The following is a 22868-nucleotide window of genomic DNA, read 5'->3' as shown; positions in this document are numbered from 1 at the left end:
AAGTGGTGAGCTTTTGTTTGTAGGTGGGAGAGATGAGATGGAACGATTGCTTATATTAGGAATTTTTATTTTTATTTTTGTTTTTAATTTATATTTTTCTATAACATAAGGGGCACTTTCGAAAAAAAAATTAATGAGGACATTTTTGTTATGGGGGAATGGGATTATGATTCCCAGCCCCCCCTGGATTCACATCCTGGTATTCATTCCTTAATGTTGTGTGGGTCCAATGCATTCCATTCCCATTACTATCTTTAATGTAGCAAGTAAAAATATTTTTTTTTTTGATTACTTGATTTCGATTCCCACTTCAAAAATATAAACACACCATAAGTATGGTGTAAGTTTGGTGGATCTTTCAACACCCTCCTAGTGCTTTTAAATTTTCTTTCCTAAAATTTAATTTAAAAAACTTCACCTATCGCACAAAGTTGGAGCTCTTTCTTAAAAAGTGTCCATCACCATATAAGAGAGGTGAAGCTTTCAACACCCCTCTAAAATTCTTAGAAAAACACTTTTAAATTTTCTTTCCTAGAATTTAATTTAGAAAACTTAACCTATTGCAGAAAGTGGAGCCGTTGTATTTAAATCCAAAGACCACGGTCCGAATCCTAAACTTTAATTAAAATCAGAGACTATATATAATTGCTAGTTTGCTATAGATAATGACTATAGAAATCAAATCTTGCCATTACATGTTCTTTCATCTCAGTACTGGTAGACCAACGCAGGATTCAATGGGATTATTAGTGATTAGTGAAAGGTTCCCTATTTTCTCCATTTGAGAACGATTTCAGATCTCTTTCATCATTATTTTACATTTATTTCATCAATTATATATATTATAATAGAGAATTCTCAAGTTTCGACATATGTACATTGTAAATTTTGATTTGATGCGCCTGTATATAAACGTCGTACACAAATGTTTAGGTAAATTCTGAACTTATTTTCTTGAAAACAAATAAAAATAAAAATCTATTTATGTGAGCTTGTTACTGATATTGGCAATGTAGGGTCAAGGCATAATTCTCTTATTATAATTATTATTAATATTTTATGCACAACTTTGTAAAAGTTCATACCAAGAGCAGATGTTGATTCATTTTGTGTAATATATAAATGCAAGCATGCATACTTCAGTTAAAGGACTCTAAATATCATATTAAATTTAATTCACTCCACTTTGCAAACTCCTCCCATCATTTAGTGCGATTTTATAATAATTAAAAAAAAGAATTTATTAAAAAAATACATCGTATCATAACATGTGTATCCTTGATCACTAGATGTTTACTATTCTATCTAATAATTTCTTATGAATTAAGTAATAATAATTAAAAATACTTCTTAATTTATTATGTATCTGTTTATGGGATCAAGATGTAAATTTTTTATCCCAATATGGAGTAGTTTGATGCGTTTAAAACTTTACTAAAATTGGATATTTGGAGTTATAATTGATAAATTGCTTGGTCCAAACGTCTATTCATGTTCCATTTAAAGGTGGCCAATGGGCCAGATGGCACGAGGCACGGCACGGGCACGTTTCGGTAGAGCACGCGGCACGGCACGGCACGCACGTGGGCCGTGCCGGGCTTAGATTTTAGGCACACAGGCCTTAAAAGCACGGCATGCGAAAAAATACGCAATAAGCACGTTTCATTTTTTAATAAAAGTAAACTTAAAATTTTATGATTTTATAAATAACTTGAAATTGAATCTTTTAATATCTTTTATTGGTTCAAGTTTTTTAAATTTATTTAATTCTTAGTTTCAAAAAAATTATAATTGATTTATGTTTATAATTTATTAAATAAATAATTGATATCATGATTTTAATAAATAAAATTATAAATATAATGATTTTATAAATATGTATTAATATTATTATAAATTATGATATATGACTCTACGTAATTCCAAGTTAACAATTAAGTTAACCCTTAAAAAAAATTATTATTATTCTTATTGTTATGTGCTAAAAAAGAATTCTAATACCATAGAGTCAAACTTAGCAACTAATATTATATTCTCTTATTATTATTAATTTATTATTATTGAATATGGACTTGAGTTTTGAATTTTTTATTTTATTAAATTAAAATAAAGGCATATGGATCCAAAAAAAATACATAAGCTTGAAAAAAATAAGACAACAACTTGGCATACGCTCTTAAAAAAAGAAAAAAAAACGCTTAGTGGGCTATTTTTCCTAGGCACGGCACGAGTGGGCACGAGCACGAGCACGAGCACGTGTGGGCACGGCACGTGTGCTGGGTTGGCACGACACGGCACGGCATGAAATGAATAGTGAGCATGGCACGACACGAGCACGAGCACGCGTGAGCTTCCTTTGATGGGCCTAGGCCGGCACGGCACGGCACGACACGAAATGAATAGTGAGCACGGCACAAGCACGAGCATGCATGAGCTTCCTTTGATGGGCCTGGGCTGGCACGACATGGCACGAAATGAATAATGAGCACGGCACGAGCACGAGCACGCGTGAGCTTCCTTTGATGGGCCTGGGCCGACATGGCACGGCCCGTTGGCCATCTCTAGTTCCATTATAAATACCCACTCTCAATTACATTTATTGCTTTTTCTTTGTTTGTGTATCTATAACGCAAAAGCAAGGAGATGCTGTGATTGGAAGTGGAAGTGCAAATTGCTTTTTTATTTTATTTATTTTATTTTTTTCAAAACTTTATACAAGACGACATAGTTTTAAATTTCTAAAAAGAAACACAAATATGAGAATTTTTTAAAATTAAAATAGATTAATGAAGTGCTTTTTTTTTTTTTAATAACAAACTTATATGAGTTATCACGTTGTAAATGGTCCATACCGCACTAAAATTAGTTAATTATAAAAAAACTTGGACCACATGCATCCTTTACTGTTTTTTTCTTTGGCAGGTAACCCTTTCTCTTCTTTCTAAATCGAATTTGGAATGTAGCAAATTGAATCGTTGGATCCAATTGTGAAGGGAAGTGGGCTCAATTGGCTCCTTGTTCAAATGCGCCTATTACTATAAATGTAATTTGCTGTCACTCTCAACTCTATGCTGGATGCAAAAACATTTGTTACATTCATTGTTTTGGGATAAAATACCACGCTCATTTAATTTTAACTTTCATTATTTTTTTTTTATGATACACCCATATACATTCATTCAATAAGTATCTAACTCAATTTCACATGATTTATCTACATTTTCACAAACGTTGAAGAATTGAACGATCACATTTGATCTTATCGTATGCTTCAGTAACTCACTCACAATTCACATGACATTTCTGCCATGGGCCACTTGCTAACCTCTCTGCATCACACACTCCGAACGATTTGAAAGTTTGAACCTTTGTACAATGACACATAAGTCCATGTCTTAAACATGGCGGTTTAGTCTAATTTTCATCAAGAATTTTTACAAGCTTAGAAAGGTAAAATTGAGACGAGATAAAATGAGTCATGGTGCTTGGATTCCCCTCCCCCCCAAAAAAGAAAAAAAAAATCTCTAAACAGAAGCCTTTTGTTTATATACGCTGATAGTGTACAACTAAGATTTGCTAATTTAGTCATTAAAAAAAGAAAAAGAAAAAGAGAGAGATTCTGTTAATTTAAGAAATCACGCATTTATTAATTTTAAACAATACGCATTTTTTTAATATATTTCAGCCACTAAAATGCGCGCGGTGTGCAGCCTCACAATTACCCTATTTTGATACAATTAAAAGGCCATTTAGAATTTACTATTTTTAAGAAACAGGCAATTTTATTATTAAAAAAAAAAAAGGAAAACAGCCAATTTCACATCATCAGTGTATCAACCATCAACGCGGTCCTGGTGTAATAGAACTGGTTCTTTTTTTAATTTAAAATGAAGAAAGCATTTTACATTTCGATCGACCACTAGCACGCGTCTATGGAGAGAGAGTCTCCGATTTTTTCCCATTTGGGAAAAAAAACATATTATTTTCAATTTTAGTGAATTGCTAAAATGCGCCCCACGTGCAGCGTCCCACTATCACTCTGATTTTGCTCCACTTCGCGCTTCTTGTGACTGTACTCGCCATTGCCTCTCCGTTTCCCTTCTCATAAATAAACCCCTCCCCCCGTCCCTCTCTCTCTCTCTCTCTCGTCTTCATCTTTAATCTCTTTTCATTTGTTTCTTTTCACTAAAAACCAAATATATGCACGCACACACGCACAAAATCACAAACACGAAGCACTAAGTGGCTCACACGAACCGTTTGATTCCATTAGAGCGATTTTGATGACTTTGATTCGATCAAGTTCACTGATGACTTAAGATTCTAGACATTCAGTTCATTCGGTGGCGTTAGAATTTCAAATTGATTCTGCAATGTCGGTTTGCTTTCAACTTTATTGTCATCATCATCTTTCTACTTCGAACTAGCCCTGTGTTTGCTTTTATTTTATTACTTAAATCTTTTGTCTCTGTTTTTAATCTCTGAACCGTAATCTTCTTCTTCCTCTAGGTTTGGTATCATTGTGTTTTGTCATATTTGGTTGGATAATTTTGTGACGATGTTATTATGCTGCTCTTTTAAATCACATACATTATATCTTACGGTGTTGTATTTTTATTTATTTTTAGCTATTATTCCTCTTTTGGTTTGTTAGATGGTAACTGTGAATTTCCCTTCAGATCTTAGAAGTGTAGCTATAAACGTTTATGTGTATGACTATGAGCGTGTTTGTGATTCAATTTTGCTTCTGAAATAACAGTCTGCCGTGTTTGATGTTTGTGTTGATTAACAATGCCTAGTTCTCCAACCATTTATTTTATGTTCTTGTCTTTCTAATGTTTGCTGTGATACACTGTTATCGTCAATTGAACATGCTTTTTTTATGAATTTGTTGTTTCTTGTTTATATTGTTTGTTTACTTATTTGCAGTTTTAAGATTTCGTTTGAAATTCATGATTATGAAGTTTTATGTAGTTTTTTTTCCCTGTTTTCCGATGACAGAAATGGCTGTGAGTAATAGTCATGTTTCTTCTAGAAACCTGCAAAAGAGCTACCTTGGTGGTGTCATATTTGGTTGCAAGAAGAGTACCATCAAAGAATGTTTGGCTAAACAACTATTTGGTCAGTTATTCGTGTATCCTGTGAATTTGTTTCTAGCAGTGTTTCAATTGTTGGTTTTGCATTTGTTGCTAGTATCTTGACCAATAACTTACGGGTTTTGTGTTGAATTTCAACAGGCTTACCTGCTCAACACTTCTTATACGTGAGGAAAGTTGATCCTGGCCTACCGCTGTTTCTATTCAACTACACTGATAGAAAACTTCATGGAATATTTGAAGCTGCTAGCCCCGGCATGATGAACATTAATCCATATGGTTGGACTGATGGTTCAGAGAGAACATCATACCCGGCACAGGTACTACATAAAGTTTTCTTTTCCAATCTTCCTGTTTTGTATGGTTATTTCTAACTGTCTAAGACATAATGTTTCATCAAGAGAGGTTCTTGTGCTGATATTATGCTACTTTGTTTATAAAGGTTCAGATTCGTGTGCGGATGCAGTGCCAACCTTTGAATGAAGAAAAGTTCAAACCAATAATTGCTGCTAATTATTACACTCCTCATCATTTCTGGTTCGAGCTAGATCATTCTCAAGCAAGCAAGCTGATCGCCCTTTTGTCATCTATGGCCATTGCACCAAGAGCTTGTGTACCACAGAATAGAGAAAACCAGAGAACAATTTTCTTACCTCTTCTGAAAAGGAACAGAATGGAGGAAGATAATAGGTTTAAGCTGCTTGGTTCAGAGGATGAGCTTGCTAAGCTCTCTAGTTGCACTTCAAATTCTTCGGATTCTGCTTTATCTGTAAATGGAGAAAGAGAGGAAGATGAATGGCATAGGCCATCTGCTTTGGAAATTGGGCAGTCTAATCATGGGAGTAGTAAGTCAGTTTCTAGAGATTCTGGTAGCTTAGATGGAGACGACCGACCATTGGAATCTCATTTAGATATGAAGGATGTTGATCAAGATGAGAAAAGCCTCATACTCATGGCACTTAAAGAATTGGCAATTAACCATGAACATCAAGACTTTTCTTCAACTGATTATGAAAATGAACTTGCTACTGGGGGCGATAGGCACTGTAGTTTTATTGGTGAACAGATGAGCTCAGAAGAGAAGATTGAAACTTGCTCGTCTTCTCGTTGTCAGTCCATCATAAATGAGGTAGTTGATGATATCCACCTTTATATGTCCTTTAACTTCCCATCAAAAGTCTTTTTTTATTTATTAATATTATATATCTGGTCTTAACAACATTGTCTGTTACTTTATCTAGTTGATCAAAGAGGTGGCAGAACTGAAGGCATTTAAAACAGAACAAACTCTGAAGATGAAAGAGTTGGAGCAGAAGCTGGTATTCCTTTGCCATTTCCTCAGACTTTGATCTCTGCGATCTTCCCAACTGTTTCATCCATCTTTTATAAATCATTTAAGCCATTACCAATTAGCATTTTCTTTTCACCTCATCTCTTTTTGCTGTATGTAACAGTATGCATTTACCATATGTTGGTCATCCTATGGAAATTGAATGGCTATATGTGGCTTTAATTTAAGTTTGAAGGAACAAAACCATTGTATGTGGGCTGTTTAAGTCCTTGGTGTCATCAAATTAAGTTTGGGTACAGATTCTGCTGGCAGACTTATGAAAGATGGCTTTGATTGTCGTTGCAATAGGTGATGATGCCTGGAATTTTTTTTTTTTTTTAATAATGCCCATTGTATAGACTGATATATTCAAACATATTGGAGCTATATAGTTTCCTCTGGATGTTTAAAGGATTTTGTTTTCATCATTAAAAGATATTCTTGATGTAATCCAATTTTTTTTTTTTTTTCCCTTTTTTTACCATTGAGAATTGTAAATGGTAGTGTATGATTCTTCAATGATAAATCCCATAAAATAATAAAGAAATATCTACAGGAGTCTGAGTAATGCATAGCAGAACACCTATAGTGATAAGCAATATCGAATTCAGGCCTATGAAAATTTTAGTGAGTCACCATAGGAGTGATGGTCAAAATATCATAGTCATAGATGCTTTGGTAAGGTTGATTATAAGTGGAAAGCAATAGAAACAATTGTCTGAGCAGTTGAATGATCCTTTCTTAATTCCACCCTCCCTTTTTTTCTAGGAAAATGACAAAATAAAATTCTGCGCTTCTCCATTTTTTATTTAGAGGGTTAAGTGTATGCCATTACTAATTCTTTGAACGCAATCAGTGTCATTGTAAAATCGAAGCTATTATGTATTTCTCTAATGATAAATTACAAAGGTCCTTTGCTCTTTTCTTCATTGAAGATTGATTTATTCGTTTTCTTCATGGAAGAATTCTGCAGTTAATTACTGTGTAAACAAACCTTTTGTCAATTGCCCTGTGCTTCAGTTTTGCTTTTCATCCTTTGAATATATTTTGGTGCACCTACAGTTTGTGGGAAACAGTGCATAGATTGTTTTTCATTTCTCTACTCGATGCAATTAAATGAATAAAATTGATCCTGACATTTCAGGTTGATGCAGAAGCTGAAATCCAGCGGTTGAAAGAACATTGTTTGATGGTACAATCTCCAAATAGTGATACCAAGGAGTGCATGTATGAAAAGCTTCTTGAGTCCTCAGATGAGCTGCATTTAGATCCTTCTGAGTCAATATATCTGGTAGGTGGATGTGATGGTGACTCATGGCTATCAACATTAGAGTTATATCTTCCCTCATGTGATGTGATAAAAACTTTGAAGCCAATGAGCTCTGCACGTTCATATGCTTCAGCTGCTATGTTAAATGGTGAGCTTTACATCTTTGGTGGTGGAGATGGGAATTCATGGCATAATACAGGTATTAAGTCTTACTAAACTCCTGAAAAGAGTATGGTTAGCAGGATTAATTAATCACTAATATTTTTATTATATTTTTTGTAAGTTGAATCATACAGCCCGGCGAATGATGAATGGACCTCACGCCCTTCATTGAATGGGACTAAGGGAAGCTTAGCTGGAGCTACTATAGATAACAAAATATTTGCAATTGGTGGTGGAAATGGATTAGAGTGCTTTTCGGATGTTGAAATGCTTGATTTGGACATTGGTAAATGGATTCGTACACGGTCAATGCTTCAAAAGGTAAAATTTTTTGCTTGCTTTGTATCTATCAAGTGAATCCACTTTTAAGGTTACAGTGGCTTGTGGAGGGGAAATTAATTTACATGTTGAGAGCCTCTCTTGAGTTTTTTTTCATAAAGCTGTTCCTGTTTCTGTTGGCTTTTATGTTATGCCACCTTGTGAGGTGTACATCACATGTGGGGTTACTAACACCAAGTCCATGATGTCCTTCATTTGTCTTTCAGCGATTTGCCCTTGCTGCAGCGGAACTTAATGGCGTGCTTTATGCTACCGGGGGTTATGATGGAAATGAATATATGAAGTAAGATACCTGCCATTTTGTACTCTTATGTATCTTTTCTTTATCTTTTTAGATGCAACATAGTTGCATGCACAATTAAATTTGTATGTGTCATCTGAAGAACTGGAAAAGAATTCAAAATATAGGATTATCACTTATTATAGTTTTTGGCATCTCGATATGCCTAATAGATATGATTCTGCAGACATATACATTTTTAATTATACACATGCATACCTATTTGAATAAATACGTTTGTTTATGTACAAGGAAAGATTTGACATTTTTAAATATGTTTGTTTATGAATAAATACCTATATGAATAAAAGTATGCACAAGCTCAAACTTTTTCCATGATTTTTAAGGAAATCATAGATCTTGGTGATATTTAAGCCTAGAATGGACTTGGATAGCACTTAATACCTAGACCCAGTGGTGCTGATTTTTTCATCCCTTAAGCTTTTTCGGACAAATGTTAAACTTACAGAACATAAGAGCCATCATCTGATACTAACAGAAGTCAGAAATAGTTGCTGCACGGTTGGTTTGATAGTATAGCTGATTTTACTGGCATGATACTTTTGATGATACCTTTTATTTTTCTGCTACCTCAGTTCTGCAGAAAGATTTGACCCCAGAGAGCATTATTGGACCAAAATTGCAAACATGAACAGAAGACGGGGATGCCACTCTTTGGCTGTTCTTAATGGAAAGCTGTAAGTTCATTTATTGATTTGTCTCATTTTTCCACTTCAATGTCACTTATATGACTTGTGCATGCTATCATAGAATGAGTACGATATGGTCCGTAAATTACATGTCATATATTCATTTTGATACTAGAATATCCAATATTAGGTGCATTTTCAAGTTTTATGTCTAGGAACTTGTATGGATAATTTAAGTTTTTCATGTGAAGACAGTGTTGCAATATGATCAAAGTTTAGCATAAGTCACAACGGACGAGCACAACCCTCTCCCCTACTCTTTCTCCCCCCGTGCACAATATTGGATGTGACCTAAAATTTTTGCACAAGTAAAGATGAATCTTTTTTTTTAAGTGGAGCTTCAGATTGACATGGTAATGACTGAGGGGACTAGCACAAGATTCCATTTCTTATGCTTATTTCTAACATCCAGATTCTATGCATTTATGAAGTACTTAATTTGAATTTACTTTGTAGATATGCACTGGGTGGTTTTGATGGTAGTGCAATGGTTCCAAGCATCGAGGTTTATGATCCACGTCTTGGATCGTGGATGAGTGGGGAACCAATGAAACTCTCCAGGGGCTATTTGGGTGCTGCTGTTGTCAAAGAGGCCATATATGTGATTGGTGGGGTGAAAAATGGTTCTGAGATTGTAGACACGGTACCTTATCTTTTGCCACAGTTCCCTCTTGGTGTAAAATTTAGGGGCATCAGGCTTACTCATCAATTATATGATAACAGGTGGAACGTTTTAAGGAGGGCCAAGGCTGGGAAGAAATTAACTCAAGAGCGATCGGGAAAAGATGCTTCATGTCGGTGGTGACCGTATAGTCATGGAAAGCGACTTTGATGAAGGTATGTACAGGCTGGGATGTGAATGTTTAATCTTAATCAACTAACAACTGGATAGCGAGCAAGTGAAATTTTGAAAAAAAGTTTGGTCTTAAATCGCACAGCCTTGACTAGTTATAGCTCTGTATAGAGTACGAGCCATTTTGCAGTACATTTCTGGACAAAACTCACCCTTGCAAATTTTGCTACAAGTTCTTATATTTTGATGTGGAGTGACGGTTGAGTAGGCGATCCTGGAGCAACAGGTTCTTTTTTCTTTTTTTTTTTTTGAAAAGAAAGTACTCCTTTCATTGCCTCAAGAAGAGAACAAATACAAGATTTCAACTGGAAATTCATCCAGCCATATACATGATTCCGACTTCCTAAGAGCTAACTTAGCTAGGTCATGAGCTAAATTATTACAAGTCCTCCCTACATGCTGAGCTTTGAAATTCTGGAAGCTCTTCTTGGCTTCTAGAATGTCGAAGAGCAACAGGTTCTTATTTTCTAAGAAGACGGCTTTATTTCAGCCATGTATTTAAGCAATTAAACGCACCGTTTTAACTCAAGGGCAGATCTGAGATCAAAATGCTAATTTTTATAATAATTATGCTACATTTCCGATATATAATTATCATAAGTATATTAAAAATTCTGTACGCTGTCTTTGCATCCAAAATCATCGCATGTAGTTAACTTTAAATGAGTTTTGCATGATGTAAATCAAAGGTTTACGGGTTTACTTTCATTGCTTTACGGAAAGTTATTACAATTGCAATTTCTTAAAAATTTTATTGTACTAAAATCACATGTTTCATATTCTGTCGAGTCTTGGATGGTTCAAACCTTGTTCATGGATTTGGTGGAAGCCGGGTAATAACAAAAATGGATGCGTACAAATTTGTGCTTATTTTTTATTCATTTAAAAAAGTATGCACATGATAGAGATATGATAACATATACTTGAATCTTATCATATGCAATCGTCATACAAGTTTATTTGAAGAAGAATTAGTGAAGGACGGAGGAAGTATTATTAGGCAACTCCACTTGATTAAAAAAAACAAAAAACACTAAAATTATATCTATTATTTAAGTTGCCGTCTTGTGAATTTAATTTAAATACTTCTATAGATTCATGAGTTCAAGAGTTGTAGTTCTTATTTTTATAGGCTTAATTAAAATGTCTCTCAAATTAAAGTTGTGATATTTTATTTTGAATTTATTATGAAGTTGTTCCCTCTAAACTTAATTTTGTAACCCCCTCTCTAAGAGTTACAAATAAAGTAATAAGGAAAACAGAAAAAAAAAAAAAACGAAAAGAAGGTTGTAGCAAAACTAACTAGTTCATCCGAAAAGTTTAATAAAGTGGTTGAAAAGTATATATTCAAGAAAGCTATATTTTACTAACCACTAGGAACTTTAAAAAAAAAAAAGAAGTTGAATTTTATTAATTTAAGAACAATAACCATTTAAAAGTGTAGCTACTAATTAGTGTAACATTATATGGTTAAAATTACTACCAATTCATTAAAATGGTGTTTCTTTTTAATTATAATTGTATTTTTTTTCCAACCTGAAAAATGATTTTTCAGTTGGTGTCTTGGTGATTTAATTTTGTAGCCATAAAAAGATTGGCCCTATTTTGATAATTTACAAAACATCACCATCTGCAGCCAGGCTCCACGTTGTTGTGGAATGAACGTGGGCTGCTGTGGCTGTTTTTTGTTACTTTTTTTTTTTCCATCATATTATTATTTGAACAAAAAATATTACGTTATTTGTTTCAAACAATGCTTTGATTTTGATCAAATGAGAAACGTAAGCTGAATTCAGAACGGTTGTTTTTTGGCCATTCATGAAAAATTGAAAACATGTCAAATGCGTGTTTTCACACCGTACAAGAAACAAAAAATTGACACGCCAAGAATTCTTAAAATACAGAAAAAATTCTTTTTTTTTTTTTTTGGCATGTGGTAAATCCTTTTAATTTTTAACGTTATTAGGAGGCAAAGTAGTCGTGGCTCTCCTGCAAATCTAGAACGCGTAGTTTTTTATAATCAATATATTGAAAGTCAATAATTTTGTTTATACTGCGCATATGGCTTTAGGGTTTTGGTTTCATATTTTGCAAAAGGGTGGGGTTATATGCACTCTAAAAAATATTTTGAACACTCGTAATTTTACAAAAAAATTTATATTACAAATATACCCATAATGTCATTTACTAATAAGGACAATTTAGTATAAATAAATAAAAAATTAATCTAGACAAACATATAATGCAACCCATGCAATATGTACTGTGACTATAATATTTTAAATCCTATTTTTTATTCACAACAAATGCCTTCCATCACATAAATTTATTAATTTTTAACTAGTGTTAATATTTAAAACTCAATCAAATCACTCGCCACTCTTGTCAAGGAAATCATGACTCGCAAGTTCTCCACTTTTATGATGTAGTAGAAATCATACTAATCATATTTTCTCTCTAACTCAATTTAAATTATGCCACTTAATTTCATAGTAATGTGGCATATTTATATTAAATCAATTATTAAACCCAGTTATTGGTTATTGTTTGCTAAAGGCCTGACATAAATTGCTTATTGTTTTGAATCTGAAAAGAAAAAAAAAGTGGTTTTTTGTTGTTCAAGATCTAAAAATGATAATATGCATAATTTGCAGCTCGGACAAGAATTACTGTACAATGGGTAGAGCTTTTATGAACCACAGTTAAACTAAAATTGAAAGCATATAAGAAATTCTTGACTTGGGTGTTTTAATGCTATGAATGTATGAAAAAACAACAAAGAGGAAGCTTTAAAGGTATGTTTGGAATTTTAAGAGTGTACAAAGTAAAAATATGAGTGTTCTAAGTAAATAAGTGTTCAAAATATTTTTAGAGTGCAAATAGTCTCACCCTTTACAAAATTGTCAATGTTTGTATTATAGAGGGCACCCGCCACCCAGCCAGCCAGCATTTTGGTGTAATAGATTTTAATTCCTAGTTGTTGCGGAATATATGCCATTATCCGCTGAATAAGTGGATACTTGATAATCATTAGTAGCTTGCTGAAGTGGGTATTCTTAAAATAAATAAATAATATATAATTAGCATCAGGGTTAGTTTTAGAGTATTAACGGCCTTAAACGGATTATTTTATGAATTCCAACAATAATTTTTTTTATAAAGAGCTCAAAATTCATTTCATTTTTTATTCTTGAATTCCAACAATAATCAAGAGCATTGTAAAATATTTTAAAAATAGAACCTAAAAGTTAACTTCTATTAGAATTTTTACAAAAGTAAACAAATAAATAATTAAGAACAATATTATTTTTAAATAGAATATTTAATATGGTAATACATAAAAAGTTGAGATAATGAATTGATGATCACATAATAGATATGGATTTTCTATTTTAAGAAACTAATTTTTTTCTTTTTTAAAAAAACTAATGCATATTATTTTCTTTATAAAGAAGTGAGAAAGAAATTTTTTTCACCTATTATTTTTTACATTATAAGGTTTTTAATACAAATTAAAAGGAATACTCAAATTCAAAGATTTTAATATTAAATAATTAAGTTTTTTTTAAGAAACTAAAAAGGTAAAGAAATTATCTATTTTTCTCGCAAAAACTAATAATGAATGAATCAATGGTTAAACAATATCATTAATTATATCTCTTTAACAATAAGATTACCAGATGTAGATTTTCTTAAAAAATAACTCTTAATTATATGATAATTATTAATTAAAGAGTTGTTTAATAAGTTTTCTTACAATAAATAATTTAAAAAATATTTATTAATTAAATACTAAAAAAATGAGACGACGGCCTTAAAATGAAGTTTTAAGCGACCGTCTTATTTCAACTATTCTTAAAAGCCACCCTAATTAATCCCCTTAGTTTGAGTCAAACTAAAAGCTAAAAATCTAATTTTAAAGCCTACGTTGATATATCATTAGACCAAAATTGAGATATTTTCAATATATGTGAAAAATATTTAAGGGGGATTGCCACTTTCCCCCTTACAGTAATCAACATATACTAGTTATCTTCCTACTGTTTTTATAATGGCCAAAAACCCCCGTGACAGTATAAGTTTACAATACTACCCGTATTTTCAACTACTCTTTTATTTATATTTATTATAAATTAAATAAATTACATGAATAGAAACTAAAAAAAAATTAAGTACTAAAAATAAGAAATATATGTTTTGATATGAGAAAAAATTAATAATAATTTTTTTTAATTATTTATTTTGTGAATATTTTCTTATAATAAACATGGTGTAATATTTTAAAATTAAATGTAAAAAGTATAGGCAAAATGTTTTATTATTTATCTTATAATAAATATTTATTTGTCATTCAAATTTTCTTATAATAATTTTTTTATTATTTTATAATAATTTTCTTATATATTTATTATAAGAAAATTTTCACAAAATAAATAAGTATAAGAAAAAAATTTATTATTAATTTTTTTACTCATATCAAAACATATATTTCTTATTTTTAATGCTTATTTTTTTATTTAATTTTTATTCATGTGATTTATTTAATTTATAATAAATATAAATAAAATAATAATTAAAAATAAAAATAATATTATAAATTTATAATATCAAAAAAAATTTTGATCATTATAAAAACAACAAAAAATAAATTGTATATGTTAATTACTGCGTAAGTAAATCGACAATCTCCCGATATCTAATGTGACCTTACGGAAGATTTGCAGAGCGCAGACCCACATTTGAAAACGTGTCGCCGTCAACGCAACAAATTGTCTTGTCGGCCTGTTTTAATTACAGGCTGCAAGATGATGATGTCATCATCGACGCCAAATCAAGCCAAGTTGGACTTTGTCCATCACTGTTGGTGCGTTATATAGGCCCATTTAGGCTCCAAGATTGGCGATACAGCCGCACGCAGCATCTCTATCATTGGCTCATTGCTGCCTTCGAATCGAATTCGGTTTCCCACTACCCGCTTCACCTGGATCAATTATCATATAGAACCCCCCATCAGTTCCTGTCACCACTACTTTTGGCCAAGCTTTATTGTAACCGTTTCATTTATATCTCCATTAGTGATATTATCGATTCCAGTCATTTGAATTTTGATAGCAGAACAAAAGAAGAAGAAAGAAGAAAGAAGATGCCTTGCCTTTACATCTCCACAAACGTCGGCCTTGATGGAGTTGATGTTGATCCCATTTTCGCTGATGCCACCAGAGCTGTTGCTCAGATTATCGGAAGACCTGAACACGTACGTTAATCTTCTCTTTTCTTTTTTTCCACTCTTTCTGGTTTTTTTTTTTAATTTCCATGTATAAACTTAGTTTTGGAAGCTTAATTTCTTGATCAAGTCCTATAGACCTTTTCTAGATTTGAAGACCGATTTATTGCTTCTGTTTTTTTTTTTCTTTTTTATGTCCTCTTAAAATCAAAATAAGTATTGTATCATCCATCGTGGGAAGATATGAAGGAAATATATGGGAATTTGTATTATTTTTTCTTATATAAGAGCATCATTGATTTATGCAAAAAGATTACTAATATGCACTTTTTATTATTATTATTATTATTATTCTTCATGGCAAATGCATAGTAGTTTTGGAATTATCAGATTATCTATTTACTACTAGACAGCAAAGACATCTGGTTGTTTTTTCTTTTTATAATTTTGGTTTACTTTTTTAAATTGACATTAGATAGTTACTTTAAATAATATTAAACGCCCTTCAACTTGCCCCTAAAACGTTGTCGCATTCGGTGCATTTCAAAAAATCAGAATCTATTAAATATATTTGTCAAAATCATTCGTACCAAAAACGTGACCCGAACATGTGGCCATACGTTTGTGATTCTTATCTGCAACAAACATCAGGCTAGCTTTATTCCAATTCGAACACAAAGACATATGTGTTTATTATATTTTGGCCCCCATCAACCGTACAGATTTCGACATTTACCCCCCCCCCCTTTCACATAATGAATTTCCCTTTGAATTCTATGCAGTTAGTGATGGTGATTCTTAAGGGATCAGTGGCCATATCTTTCAACGGAAACAAAGAGCCAGCTGCATATGCTGAGATCGTGTCGATGGGTGGGATCAACAGAGAAGTGAAGAGGAATTTGATTGCCACAATCGGGTCCATTCTACAAGCCCGGCTGTGTATTCGCAAGGAAAGATTCTTCCTCAAAGTGTACGACACGACTGCAGGGCAAGCAAAAGCCGCTTCCAAACTATGATCACTTGAAATTATCCCCGTGTTACGTGCATAGAACTTATAATCCTCTCACATAAATAGTGAATGAACCCACATCACTCACTATTTATATAAAAAATTATAAGTTACATTTATACAACTTATCATTAACCCTTGAAATAAATATATATAGTGACAGAACGTGGGCCGGCTTGGTGTTAATAATAGGCGCGCGCGTTGTTATATTTGATCGAGTCGTAAAAGTCAATAATGTTCATTGTTCGCGCCTTCAACTCCGAGGGTTTGTTCTACTGCCAAAACGTGAAACCCATAAGGATTCGAGATCCAATCTTTCTCACAATTCATATCTTGTATCGGGATATTGTCTCGTTTGATTCTTGCATCTATTGTCTTATTATTTGACTTAAATACCAACCCCGTATATCCACTATAATTACAACCGTGCCCACTTTCAATTTACCACAGCCACAGGACCTGTTCAAAGTTTAAATAATATGCTTTTTGAACAAACTGCATTCGTGTGGCTTCTCTTAAAGATTGAGGAGAAACAATCCAGTGTTCAAGAAAATTTATAGTTGAATGAAGAGGTAATGTTGTAAAATTAAAATGTTATAGATGCAATTATTGTCAAAGTATTGGGTGATGTTTAAGTCAATTAAAATAATGATCCAAGAGACAAAAATAGACACCTGTCGAATCTAGAATAAGTGAGTGACAGTGAGGCAGAGTCCTCTCTCCTTGTTACTTGCAGTGTAGATGAGGCCGTGCCTTGTCATGTCTCGAACTTCAAAATTTGAAGGTCGTTTTGATTTTGGTCGCTTCGCATTACTGTATTTTCCCGTCATTTCACCATCACTTTTTCATCGCAAAGCTAATTGTCTGCCGTGTGCGCTCGTGTACCCTTGGGCTGAAATTCAATTGGGCCAACACCTTGGGCTTGTTCACTCTTCATTCCAAAGCAAACAAGGGTATTTTGGGAAATTCATCAATTATGTCGTTTTGACGGACCAGTTAAATAATCTTTTAACGATTGAATAAGTAAGCCTGTGGAGTTGGTGGATAGACGCCGACTATCAGTGAAAGAAAGAAAGAAAGAAAGCGAGTGGTTAGGGAAGCTACAAGAGTAGGGTTTTCCGTCGGAAGTTTCGAGAAGATGCCTTGCTTGAACATTTCAACTAACGTCAAACTCGATGGCGTTGACACGTCATCCATCCTCTCCGAGGCCACCTCCACTGTCGCCAACATCATCGGCAAACCCGAGGCCGTTAGTACACGCAACGCTCTCTATTTCATTTTCTTTTTTTATTTATTTCAAATTTTAGGTTAATTATTATATACCATTAGTTTGCCCAAGCTACTTTTTTTTTTTTTAAATAATAATCTCCAAAATAAGTGATTAGGATTGTTCAATCGTTAACTTTGGTTGCTGTGCTTTTAATAGTTACGAACATATTCTAAGTGATTAATAGCTTTTCAGGTTTGTAAATTGAGGCGTGTCTATACTTAATGGCTATTAGAGGAAGCAACGTGTAACTTACAAGATGATGATAATGTGAGCAAATTAAGAGGATATGTTAGTGCAGAGAATGCTTTATGGATTTTATGAACCTATATGTAGTTCGGCTGCTCGTAAGTCTTAACCATCACTTGGTGAATCTGTAGTTCTATTGTTAAGCTAAAGAGGAATTGTCTGTAGTTCTGTTTATGTTTTTTACTCAGTGTTGCCGTTGTTTCATTAGTCATTATCTGACTATTTCATGTTTGTTGGTTGATATGCAGTACGTGATGATTGTGTTGAAGGGATCGGTACCTATGTCGTTTGGTGGAACTGAGGATCCGGCAGCTTATGGTGAGTTGGTGTCCATTGGTGGCCTTAACCCTGATGTGAACAAGAAGCTGAGTGCTGCAATTTCTGCAATTCTTGAAAAGAAGCTGTCGGTACCCAAGTCACGATTCTTCATCAAGTTTTATGACACAAAGGCAAGCCATTTCAACTTCCTTGTTTGTCTCTGAGGATGATTGTTGCCATGCAGTCATGACTTGTTTCATCTCATTGCATTCTTCCTGTTTGTTTAGGCCCATCAAAGTCGAGAACATGCACAGTGTTTGCATGCTGTACACCAGCACTAGATCATGTAAATAAATCTTTACTGTTTATAACTGTGAAAATGGCTCTCGTCAACTTTTCTTGAGAATCAGACTTATGCTTGTTTTCTGTTCATTCGTATACCACTGGCCTTTTGTGGGAGTTGCTGCCACTCTAAAAATTGCTTATCCTTTGTTTATTTGGCAGGGTTCAAACTTTGGATGGAATGGATCCACCTTCTAGATATTATTCTCAAAGCATGGCGCCATGAACTCTGACAATTGTCTTATCTATATGGTGATTACAATCTTTAGAACTATGTTAATAATTGGCTGAATATTGTGTAATTTCTCCTATGATGTGTTTTCTTCTCGTTGGTGCTAGCCAACAATATTGTGGAATAGGAACTGTTTGGTTTATGGAGTAATATTGCATTTGTTATCTACTGTTTGATCATCCTAGGCTAGCAACTTATTGTCAGGTTAGAAATTTTTAATGCTGCTTCTCTTGGAGGTCAGTCAGCTAATAACCATTGGAAGTTAATGTAGAGGGATTTTTTGATGACATAAAATGTTACAAAAACATCTTGCTAAGTCCCTATATCATAACAAGTCAGTCTTATGAGCTACTTGGCACGCTCACTCCTCATTGGTTTTGTCCATTTGCATTTTACTTGCGTGGTAAGAGAAAATAATGCCATGGGTCATTGGGAGTTAGTGTGACCATATATGGCCACTTCATCAAGATTCATTCTGTTTGCTATCTCAGCCCTGTGCTCTCAAACCCAGTGCATTATACAGAGACTTAAAAGAGGCCTTCACCTCTACATATATCTATTGCACTTGAGAGTTTTTGGAAAACCATGTTCAAACAAACACATTGAGCAGCAGTTCTAGAAAGCATTTTTATTACCACTTCGTCTAGATCTCGGGTCTGATGTTTGTTATTATGTGGTCGATTCTAATGCAGGAGGAGCAGTACATTCTATAATCTGGTAGTCAGTTTAGTAAATAGATATTATGACATGATCCGGTGGATAATTGGATTAGCTGAACCACATTTCTCAAAATCTAAAAGAGTAACTGGTGTGGTAATCTTGTTTTGCATAATATTATGGGAAAAGGATACAGAGACCCCTAACGTTTGAATAAGGGACATAAAATCCCCTAATGTTTCAAAAAAGACACTCAGACCCCTATTTCTTAATAGTAAATTATAATTTTACCATTATACCCTTATAGCATATTAAAAAATAATTGTTCATTATCCAATTTATTTCTATATTATTAATAAAATTACGAATATAACTTCATTACTCAATTTTTTCATTTAATTTTTATCAAATTTTATCTTCAAACTAAATAAATTTAATCCATTGCTCAAAAATAAAAATAAATTAAATTGATTATTAATATAATAAAAATAACATATATTTAATATAAAAATAACATATATTAAATTAAAATAAATTTAATTTATATATGGAGAATTTTTATTTTTAAGAAATTATCAATTTAATTTATATATAAGAAATTATAAGAAATAACATATGGAGAATTGTTATTTTTATTATATTAATAATCAATGTAATTTATTTTTATTTTTGAGCAATGGATTAAATTTATTTAGTTTGAAGATAAAATTTGATAAAAATTAAATGGAAAAATTGGGTAATGAAGTTATATTCGTAATTTTATTAATAATATAAAAATAAATTGGATAATGAACAATTATTTTTTAATATGCTATAAGTGTATAATGGTAAAATTATAATTTACTATTAAGAAATAGGGGTCTGAGTGTCTTTTTTGAAACATTAGGGGGTTTTGTATCCCTTATTCAAACGTTAGGGGTCTCTGTGTCCTTTTCCCTAATATTATTGTAAAGTGATAGATTACTTGATCTAGTTATCTAAAATGCAACAAGTTCAAAATTTATGGGGCTAAAGAATGTTGAAAATAGTGGTTTCCAGTCCCCGTTTCTTGCAGAGGCCTTGGAACAAGATTAATATTATTGTGAAACACACTTTCCTAAGACGCTGTTATGTTTAAAATTTTTATTCACGTTTTAAAAAAAAAAATAGTTGAATCGGCACAAAATAAAGAAAAGGGAAGTTGATAAATAAAAGAAAATAATAAAAAGATAATTTATATAATAGGAAATAAATGTACTTAATAAGATTACTAATGAGAGAGAATATTATGGCGCCTGTTTGTATTATTGTTTCTGGAATTTCTACCTGTCACACAGTTATTGAAGGAGGATAGACATATTGTTAGGAAAAGAACTTTGAATCCAAGAGAAAATGCATCACGATTTTAATGGTTAGAGCGGCACACCAGATCCGAGAAGCCAGAAACCTGAGGGCAATATGTTTTGGAGCAAATTAGCATGACAAGTTGGGACCTAATAAGAGTGCCTTGACGGAAGAAAATTCATGTGAGTATGATCCCAAGGAAAAACACAATCACATAATTCAGGCAATTTCATCAGAACATGAAGCTGCCGACCAGCCCCTGATGTGAATCAGAAATAATCAAATAGATTTAAGAAACAAGGAATAAAAATTCCACCAACTCCTAGATTGAACAGTCGTCGCTTTAAATCTACTGAGAACTACATTACCCAAGTACTGCTATTATAAAGAAGTGGATATTCAAGGAGCGGCATAGTAGATATTATTTTATCACCTCGGCTTAGCCAATTAGGCCAGTTAACTAAGTGTCACCTAAGAAAGACATAGCTAATTAACTAAAACAGGCTAATTTCAATTGGTCAGGAACAGCCTATAAATAGGCTTGTGAAACTTTGTATTCAATACAATTTAAAATCAATTCAGAATTTCCCTCTTTAACTTGTGCATTTAACTTCCAGATTTTCTAGAATAAATATATTACTTACTTGAGTCTTCAATTATTTCCTGTCGACATCCGTAACTAAAAGGAAAAAATTAAAAAAAAAAGAAGAAGAAAAAAAGATAAATTAAAGTTATCTCATTTTACGCATAACCTTTTGGACTTTTTATTGGACCTCTGGGAATGGCCTGGGCTTAATTCACTAGTTGAATGTTGGGCTTCACTGATTATCCAGAAAAGGTTCATCTTTTATCAGCGTTTCTTCATATTTTAAAAAATAAAATAAAATAACCAAAAATTTTCTCTCAATGCATCCCATATTATCCTTAATTTATCTTTATTATCATTTTTATTCTTTTTCAAATATGATTATTTATTATTTTAAGAAAAATTGAGGGATCAAATATCACTACTAATTAAATGAGAGTAAATATCAACCAATTCGTAAGTTCTCTTTGTTAGTGTGATTTAGTAGTTGTAACTTAAAATCCATAGCACTAAACAGTTTAATACTATTAAAATTTGAATGGACACAAATTCAAGTAAATTTTGAATAAATATTTATTTTTCTTTTTCAATATCCGAATATAAATGTTAAGTTATTTATTTTTTAAAAAAATGAATATGATAATTTATTACATATACTCTTATATATATTATGAATACTTACATTGATAATTTGTTAACCTCTCGACAAATTCTAAATAAATTATTTTATTAGTACAAAAAATTGATAACTTATCGTTTTAATAAAAGATTAAAAAAAAAAATGTGTCCAACACATACTTTTCACTTTTAATATATGATACTTGTAATATTATACAGCACCTATGACCTAACGCCTAGTATCCATCATTTACGAGTAGGACTACTGGTGTATCTAATCCCATTCACTCCCTTAGCTATCTAATCCCATTCACTCCCTTAGCTTTTGTCTCTCAGTGTCAGTGGTTAGGACTACTGGGCTAATCCCATTCACTCCCTGAGCTTTTGTCTCTCAGTGTCAGTGTCGACCAGCAGAATGCTTTCGCCGTTGGTGTTCTTTCCGATCTCTAGGCATTTCAACGATTTCGTATATAGCCAGAGCGACCATCACAAATTGCAAATACTAATTTGTTAAGAATTAATCGGATTGAGGCTATAGCGTCATTGTTTGCTGGAATCAAAATATCTACGAGATCGGGGTCACAATTTGTATCGATTAAATAAATTGTTGGAATAAGAAAGAGTCGCTTGGTTTTATCCATAATTTGTTTATTCCTTATGCCTAGTAATTAGAACATTACTTGATTTTTCTTCTTGTTAATTGCATAAGCCAACAAAGAATTGTTTAATTATTTAAATTAAAATTAATGTATTAAATACATATAGGTGAGATTTTTAAGTTAATATTTTAACATAAATTTTGATTCATTGATCTCATATAATCCGATTAAACAATATTCAAAATCTATCATAAAAATAGTAATCATAAACACAAATAGATATATCTAAGATAAACTCATAAATCTAAGATAAACTCATTAATACTATCTCGTTCAGAAACAGCAGATAATCAACCGGAGATTTCAAGATTTAACTAAAGATAATAGATCCCAATTACTAATTAAATTGAGATTAAAAAAACAAATCTGAGAACTTTGTGCATTCAAAACATGCGAAATGGGAA

The 22868-nt window shown here is 32.4% G+C and overlaps 3 protein-coding genes across 6 annotated transcripts; all 3 read left to right on the top strand.

The window, feature by feature from the left end:
* Window positions 1-3959: 3959 nt before the first annotated feature.
* LOC102618718 (uncharacterized) lies at window positions 3960-10389 on the top strand. 3 transcript variants are annotated; one of them, XM_015531168.3, is made up of 11 exons: window positions 3969-4379; window positions 5002-5121; window positions 5238-5416; window positions 5539-6225; window positions 6338-6415; window positions 7571-7895; window positions 7980-8179; window positions 8404-8480; window positions 9074-9175; window positions 9644-9830; window positions 9911-10389. In XM_015531168.3, exons 2-11 carry the CDS (start codon window positions 5004-5006, stop codon window positions 9998-10000), a joined length of 2043 nt encoding a protein of 680 aa, XP_015386654.1. In that variant the 5' UTR covers window positions 3969-4379; window positions 5002-5003; the 3' UTR covers window positions 10001-10389. The 3 variants fall into 3 exon arrangements, with proteins under 3 accessions (XP_024955949.1, XP_015386654.1, XP_015386653.1); XM_015531167.3 differs by having other exon boundaries at window positions 3971-4375; XM_025100181.2 differs by lacking the exons at window positions 9644-9830; window positions 9911-10389 and adding an exon at window positions 9383-9578 and having other exon boundaries at window positions 3960-4375.
* A 4436-nt stretch (window positions 10390-14825) lies between these two features.
* LOC102631169 (uncharacterized) lies at window positions 14826-16640 on the top strand. The gene is made up of 2 exons (XM_006481055.4): window positions 14826-15294; window positions 16047-16640. Exons 1-2 carry the CDS (start codon window positions 15184-15186, stop codon window positions 16278-16280), a joined length of 345 nt encoding a protein of 114 aa, XP_006481118.1. The 5' UTR covers window positions 14826-15183; the 3' UTR covers window positions 16281-16640.
* Window positions 16641-17297: 657 nt separating this feature from the next.
* Window positions 17298-18785, top strand: LOC102630667 (uncharacterized). Of its 2 annotated transcripts, XM_006481053.3 has the most exons (4): window positions 17298-17522; window positions 18038-18238; window positions 18335-18393; window positions 18552-18785. In XM_006481053.3, the coding sequence occupies exons 1-3, from the start codon at window positions 17412-17414 to the stop codon at window positions 18386-18388; spliced, it is 366 nt and encodes a 121-aa protein (XP_006481116.1). In that variant the 5' UTR covers window positions 17298-17411; the 3' UTR covers window positions 18389-18393; window positions 18552-18785. The 2 variants fall into 2 exon arrangements, with proteins under 2 accessions (XP_006481116.1, XP_006481117.1); XM_006481054.4 differs by lacking the exon at window positions 18335-18393 and having other exon boundaries at window positions 17301-17522.
* Window positions 18786-22868: the final 4083 nt, after the last annotated feature.

This window comes from Citrus sinensis, chromosome 6, assembly GCF_022201045.2.
Source record: "Citrus sinensis cultivar Valencia sweet orange chromosome 6, DVS_A1.0, whole genome shotgun sequence".
Lineage (NCBI taxonomy): Eukaryota > Viridiplantae > Streptophyta > Magnoliopsida > Sapindales > Rutaceae > Citrus > Citrus sinensis.
This window is presented reverse-complemented; position numbering and strand designations above follow the sequence as displayed.